Here is a 7,794-nt window from a genome sequence, read left to right on the forward strand (position 1 = left end):
GGGCCTTCCTTTGAGACACCTGGTATAAAGGTCCTGGTTGGCAGGAAGCTTGGCCCCAGTGATATAATGGGCCGCACGCACTACCCTCTGTAGTGGCTTGCGGCCGGAGTCAGAGCAGTTGCCATACCAGGCAGTGATGCAACCAATCAGGATGCTCTTGATGGTGCAGCAGTAGAACCTTTTGAGGACCCTAAATCAAAACAATTTAGTGAATACCTGTAGCCCGGAGCCATGTATTTAGAACTCTATAAACATATGGCTCTGCTGTAGCCCACATATGCCTGTTGACTCTATAATAATTGTGGAGTAGTCCTACTCTCAAAATTGGGTTCCAAGATGATTTCAGCTGATCCATAGTTGAAGTGTAGAAAGACAATACAACTGTTTTGCCCAAATCATACTTTCAGCAGAAAAATAAATAACATGATAAGAAAACTAAGTCAGAAACATCTCACTCAAACTGGGGCAAAGAATATCTCCTGGCCGAATCTATCCCCGATTCATGGATTTAATCTATTTATCTAGACCGGATATAGGGTTGTAATAAGCCCCGCCTCTTCCTTTCTGGACAAGAATCGTTGGCCAACATGGCTCCGATTGTGAGTACTCACGGTGAAATATGTTGTATAGCTAACTATAATATGTTTTTATTGTCTGTCGTTTATTGTACTTGATGTGCACGTAATAAATCCATATTGGACTGTGTTTCCGTGAGGCCAAATAAGTAAAGGAGTACCAATAAATGGCTTTGTTTACCAGTTGGGCCTGCACCCAATGAACCACGTTGTAGCAATTTAGTTTATGCGTTACCTAGCTATTCGGCAACTGTATCTTAAACGTGAACCATCGGCACACCAGCTGGCAATGCACTAGATAGAAATTGTCGTGCTAAATAAAATCCGATTAATGGCACTTTTAAAATGAATACAAATAACCTTGGGCCCGGTTTCCCAAAAGCGTCAGTCAGCATGTGTCGGTTCGAATTTGGTTAGGCGAACCAGACGAGTGTGCTCGCATACTTAATTTAAGATCTGAGACTTTCGCTTGAAAAACGAGAAAGTACCGGCAATAGTACCATGTCCATATTGGGCACCGTAGTCAGTAATACACGTCCTCGAAATAGTCTGAATTAATCTAAGGGTGCGTTCGTATAGTCACTCTGGCGATCTACTCCGATTTCAGAGCGCACTCGTCTGAGTGCCTGAGCGCAAAATAACTGATTAATTTACGAACGTGCAACACCCGTTGAATATGACCGGTGTCAGTAAATGTAGAATTAAAACGTGATTAAATTGTTGCCAGCGGTACAATTGGTCACCAAAGCTGTAGATAACGTAAACAGCCAAACCAGCTCTGCTAGGGCTGGTAAAATAGTCAGTGAGGCGTTCTCTCATTTGTGACTGAAAATAACTAGCCAACTTTATCCAGCTAACTTGGGTACTTGACTGGCCAAATTTTGGCTGTGCACGACCACATGAAAAACGTTTTATTTAATTAGGCAAGTCAGTTAAGAACGAGTTCTTATTTACAATGGCGGCCAAACCGGACGAGGCTGAGCCAATTGTGCACCGCTCTATGGGACTCCAGATTATGTCCTTTTGTGATACAGCCCGGGATCGAACCAGGGTCTGTAATGACACCTCTAGCACCGAGATGCAGTGCTAGAGTGCTACCGCTGTGCCACTTGGGAGTAGAACTTGCGGGAACACCAAAATGAACAGAAACGTTACAAAATATCATAATATATGCACAAACTGATGGGAATAATGCGTGGGTGCCTTTAAGTACATCGCTAGAACCATTGAGCTCAACGGTTCCAACGATATACTTAAGCATTTGGGAAACTGGGCCCTGGCCAGTTTGATAACACACACCAAGTTAGCTAGTTTTAAAAACAGATTATCCATTATATTATTGTCAAATGGCTGATATAACAATGGAAATAAATGTTTTCAAAAATAGAACGCAGTAAGGAGGCAAGATCAAGAGGGACCATTCTAGCACATGAGAGGGCAGGTAGATGTGTACAGGCATGTAAAAGTGTTTTTTTACCTAAAAGTTTCCAGAATGTCACCTGGCCTAATTATATCAGTACATTCATAAAAACCTATGCATCACAAAACTTCTATTAGATCAAATAAGACCCATGTGGCTCAGTTTGTAGAGCATGGTGCTTGCAACACCAGGGGGTGGTTTCGATTTCCACAGGGCACCAGCACAACAAAAATTATCCACTCACTACTGTTAATTAAGTCTGCTAAATTACAAATTGTAAGATTTATTTTTATAGTTGACCAAATTCAACACCGTCTCATTGACTTCCATACAAAAACTCCTAGCTTGGTGAGCGGGAAAAACTGACACCTGCTGGAGAATGATTTTGAGCCCAGTTATCCCTCTCGCTTCGCCTCTTCCTGTTTTTAACAACCAAGCACCAAAGACAGTACAATATGCAGATTGGCAGAAATTGCTTCTGTAAATAAGAATTTGTTCTTAACTGACTTGCCTAGTTAAATAAAGATAAAATAAATGTTAAACACTGCTAGCACGTTAGATACTTAAACAAAACCGCCAGTGGTGTATTCATCATGCCAACTCTGTTAATTGTTTTGCACCAGAAAATATTTACTCCAAACGGAAATCGTTATGCAACAAAAACAAGTTTCTATTGGACAAATTCGGGTAGGTCCCTCCCTGTTCCGTTTGGTTCTTAAATGGTAATCGACTTCCTTTGCATGACGAAATGTATTTATCAAGTCATTTGGAATAACGTTAGCCCCTCTGCAATGTCTTGACAGAAGAAGCAGGTCATCAAAAAGACCAAAACAGGTGGCAAGAAGAAGAAGCAGATCCTGAAGTTCACCCTGGACTGCACTCACCCAGTGGAGGATGGCATCATGGATGCTGCCAACTTTGTAAGTAGCCAATGTTAGAGAAAATAACATGCAATATCCTAGGGCTGGGAATTGCCACGAAGTTCACAATGTGATATTATTGCGTTTCTCACTATTCTATATGTCTTGCGATTCGATACTATTAGTGCGAGTGACGTTCCAAACATATTGCTCACTGTTGCAAAAAGATGAAATAGATTTTTAATCAGTCATGGAAATAAGTTCTGTAAACATGTTGGCTCCCTATTTTAAAAAGATGAAGAACAAGCCTTGAGATGAAAAATACCAGTGTTTTGTCACAGGCACAGCCGACTAGCACTAGCTAATGCTACCTACCCATGTGTTGGTCCCATGTTTCATGAGCATTATTCAACAGCAGTCAAGGTTGTTCTGGCTCTGAGGCCTATAATGCGCTAATGTATTAAGTGGACAATACGGAATGTTTTTTAATTTAAAGACTAATCAACACTGATTTTACGGGGGTGTGAGTTCACTGATGCTCTCTATTGGCCTATATGTCCATTTAGAAAGTTTCCTAAATTATCTCTTTAATATGAATCAAACACTCCTGTCATGATGTAATCTTGTGAAAGGCCTATTTTCAGTAGCTTAGACTACATTATTTCTCTCATTATGGCCTCTTCTCTTTGAAGAACCACCCCCGAATGGTTATGTCGGTGACAGTATTCATTGGCCTGGCCAATTACTGTGACCTCAAATTCCAAGACTGGCACAGCCCTAATTGTAATGTTATTTTTGGTGTTGATGAGTTACTCCGGTGATGGGAGGATAAACTGCATTAAGTAATTAGCCTAGGCACAGAGGCCTGCTAGCCAGCTGCACAGATGGGACACATTTGCAATGTGGTATTTAGCTATGGGACACAGATGGGACACAATTCACTGGTATGTAGCTATGTTTTTATCTATTTGTAGTGCTTTAGCCACTGAATTCTAGTAGTTTTTACTTGAAAGAATAAAACGTCAATCAAAAAATGTACCACTTGCACAATACAGCTAAATTCCGCACAGCACTGCATCTCGCCTGGGTTGTGGGGCACTAGCATTCGTCATGGATGTGGGGGTTGTAAAACATGAATTTGGACCAATCCCCGACAACCCATATATCAAACTTTAGCTACTAAGCTCTACTTTGTAACTTTCTGTTTGTTTTTGTCTCTGATAACATTTGAATGACAGAAGTGATGAAAACCTTTACTTTATATTTCTGTCAAAATATGTCCGATGACTGAAACACCCTCAGGACTTCCCACACTTCTTGGAAATACAATGTTGCATCGGTCTTACTGTGGTATGTTTGGGAATACTCATCGCAAATATGAAAACAGATTTGGCAAGTTTCACAAATTGGGCAGTCCCACAGATCTGAATGTTCTTAGCAAGGCACCTGCTTTACATTTGGGCTCATATCGTGTCAATATCATAAAGCACAGTATTGGGATTGTTAGACATGGGTAACAACTGCCACATTAATGTTTTCAAATTAGTTATCTATTTTGACAAGCATATTATTGACATTTAGTGGGGAGAAAAATATATTTTGGGGGGTAGAATCCATTGTTGCGTCAACCTAACGCCATAATAATATCGCCGAAATGTAACTATTGATTGTATTTATTTTTTCACTACAATATCCTATTAAATGTCTTTATTACTAGAGAAGGGCCCTATTATTTCGATGTAAACATTGCATGGCACAAATGATTCATAATCCAGATACTCCTGGTTTATCCACGTTATGCTGACACTGGCCTGTCTTCAATGTAGTAACGCGACAACTGTAATGGGTAGTGGGGTATGATATTTTGCAGTTGGTGTGTTACAAGGCAGACAATTATGATTCAGATTAGGGGTTTTTGAGGTTGGTTTCGGTTGGATTATAAACAAATAATCTAGTTTTTTGGTTTCAATTATTTTTGTGGGTTGACTGCTGTAATAACACTGAATAAATGTCAGATGGTGGTGACTGCCCATTACTGGTTCACTTACTAACCATCATTTATTTACTTGACTTTAATAAAATATTTGTTTTGTGTTATGACGTATCAGTACTTTGGACTAACAGATTGTTTGTTGGTCTCGGGCCCAGGTTATTACAGTTGTGAAACGTGAATGCCATTTGTGGCTAGCATTAATGCAAGGTGACTCGGTACATCTGGGCTTTATTTAATGGGGGTCAGGGTTCAAATTATACATTGACTATTGGCTAGCCCCAAAGTGTTCTGGGGGTGCCTGACGTATCCTGATAGTTGCAATGACACTTGTACTTGTCTTCTCTTACTTGCACTGATTTTGCTGTTAGCTGCTTTGAGGAACTTTTAGTTAGGTACAACAACCACATATAGTCATACTAACTAAAGTTAAATGTGTTAACTAAATTCCTCTGAATTAGAGCATCTACTAAATGTTTAACATGTAAATTATATTGACAGAATATTTGCAGCAGTATGTAGCAGTCATTACAGCTAGTATCCATATTTGGGAGAAAGACTGTCCTAAAATACACCTTTGGTCTTGTTGGTTAGGAGCAATTCCTGCAGGAGCGCATCAAGGTCAACGGTAAAGCTGGGAACCTGGGTGGTGGTGTGGTGTCCATTGAGAGGAGCAAGAGCAAAATCGCTGTGAATTCTGAAGTGCCCTTCTCCAAAAGGTATGTTTAAATATAGATTTGATTCATCTTTTGAAATGCCCTGCTTGCAATGTGATGTGCCGAGCAACATCACTTGCCATTTTATGTTGTTGTCTGATGGAGGGACTTGGTTTGTCTCCACAGTTATGCATGTATGGGTTATTGCATTTTCACTTGTTCAATTAGGAAGTTGGAGCTGTCTTTTGCTTTATGTGATATTTTCCATGTTGCTTCCTGTTATGGGGTCATGGCACTGTTTTGTAATCGATGTTAGGCCTTTATTGGTTTTATTGTTTTGCCTGATGGACAGTCTGGAGCAAATCCATGTATAATGAATTATTTGAAGTGCTTTTAAAGTGATTCGCGTTTGAAATAAGGTCTGCGGCTCATAAAATACTAACATTAGGCGGACTGAGATGTACATGAATAGAAGAAGTTAAGAGACATGGATAGAACGCATGTTATTTTTGGACTTCTGTCAGTTTTATTTCCACAAGTGGAGATGCTGTGATCTGATCAATGTATCCAGCTGTGAACAGGATTTTTGTCAGTTCTATTAAAAAAATGTTTCCATGTCACCATGTATCCTCAGACATTCATTGATTCTTAAGCACCGTCTGAAGCTATATTTAACCCTATATGGCATGAAATTATAGAACACCAGCAACTCCCCCACCCCACCTGGTAAATAATTGGAAGGTATAATTTATAATCATGGATTTATTTTATATTGTGCTTTTCATAACAAGAACAATCTCAAAGTTGCTTTAAAAACAAAATTGGGGATCTGGCAGTTCTATCGCATCCCCCGATGACAGGCAGTTTGGAAAGGTACAGTTGAGGGGGGGGGGGGGTCTCACATTGATGTTTCAATTGTGACGAGGGAGTCCTGATTTGTTATGGGGGTGCAAATTGTTTAGAAAATTGCAGATAGAAAAGTTAAACATTGAATCAACTCCATGTTCTGCATGTCATTTTGTCCTAATTGCACTTTCTGATAAGTTCTCAAAATATAAATCTAACAACTGTACAGTACACCTTTTTCACAATGTAATTTTCAATGGGTTTTACATTGCTGACACTGCTGGTCTTTCCTCTCCTTTCTGACAGGTATTTGAAATATCTGACCAAGAAGTACCTGAAGAAGAACAACCTGAGGGACTGGCTGCGTGTGGTGGCCAACACCAAGGAGAGTTACGAACTGCGCTACTTCCAGATCAACCAGGATGAGGAGGAGGAGGAGGACGAAGATTAAATCCATGCCACTGTCTTTTGTCAATAAAATTTCAAAGGAACAAAAGCTTCTCACATGGTTTTATTTGCTGATTTGAGACTAAACCTGCACGTTTGAAAAAGTGTACCTACTCTGGTTAGACTTGAAAACCCATATTCTTTATCATGCAAAAATATTTGTGCTCTGTGTTTACATGGAGTTGTCTGGGGAAATATTGCAAGCAATAAATGTATTTGTAATCAACAGCTTTCTACTTTGACAACACTCAACCTTGAAACTGACAGTTGATTGCATTCAGATTTAGTTGTGTGTTAAGTTTGTACATAAAAATAATGATTCCATTTATCAATTAATGCTTCAAATAGTAGTGTGTGTGGGCTGAAATTACTTCTTGAATCTGCTTTTAGATAAATGGCGGGCTCTAAAAATGACGCTTCCTTCATTTTATGTGGTCCAACCATAGTGTATGGGCAAAGATGGTTTAAATTGAGTTATCTAGAAACTCCAAAAACTCGGTTTCTTTCGCTGATCACGCCTGGTGACGTTGGCTGGCTAGGCACATGCGCAGAAACACGTCATTTGGTCTAATGGTCGTTTCGCAACGAATTGCGCATGTGCAGCCCGTCAGTCACTCCGAAGAAAATGAAAACGTATCAGTCTATTTTACCAGGCAAGTTAAGAACCAATTCTTATTTGCAATGACGGCCTAGCAAAAGGCTTCATGTGGGGAAGGGGGATTAAATAAAAATATAGGACAAAACACATCACGGCGAGAGACACCAAAACACTACATAAAACACGGTACAAACATTGGGCAAAGACCACAGCACAAAGGGCAAGAAGGTAGAGACAATACATCACGTGAATCAGCCACAATTTTCAATAAGAGTGTCCATGATTAAGTCTTTGAATGAAGAGATGGAGAGAACTCCAGTTTGATTGGGGTTTTTTTGCAGCTCGTTCCAGTCGCTAGCTGCAGCGAACTGGAAAGAGAAGCGACCCAGGTATGTGTGTGCT

At 39.9% G+C, this 7,794-nt stretch overlaps 1 protein-coding gene across 1 annotated transcript; it reads left to right on the forward strand.

Annotated features, from left to right (window-relative positions):
• Window positions 1-469: 469 nt before the first annotated feature.
• LOC110494437 (60S ribosomal protein L22) lies at window positions 470-6,843 on the forward strand. Its single transcript, XM_021569467.2, has 4 exons — window positions 470-599; window positions 2,799-2,915; window positions 5,440-5,564; window positions 6,654-6,843. The coding sequence occupies exons 1-4, from the start codon at window positions 588-590 to the stop codon at window positions 6,796-6,798; spliced, it is 399 nt and encodes a 132-aa protein (XP_021425142.1). The 5' UTR covers window positions 470-587; the 3' UTR covers window positions 6,799-6,843.
• Window positions 6,844-7,794: the final 951 nt, after the last annotated feature.

Source organism: Oncorhynchus mykiss, chromosome 17 (genome assembly GCF_013265735.2).
Source record: "Oncorhynchus mykiss isolate Arlee chromosome 17, USDA_OmykA_1.1, whole genome shotgun sequence".
NCBI lineage: Eukaryota > Metazoa > Chordata > Actinopteri > Salmoniformes > Salmonidae > Oncorhynchus > Oncorhynchus mykiss.

Bases quoted from the DNA above. Each gene is read 5' to 3' on its own strand.
- LOC110494437 (XM_021569467.2), top strand. The intron at 2,916-5,439 runs GTAAGTAGCCAA...CTTGTTGGTTAG, and splicing joins TCATGGATGCTGCCAACTTT to GAGCAATTCCTGCAGGAGCG. The intron at 5,565-6,653 runs GTATGTTTAAAT...CCTTTCTGACAG, and splicing joins GAAGTGCCCTTCTCCAAAAG to GTATTTGAAATATCTGACCA.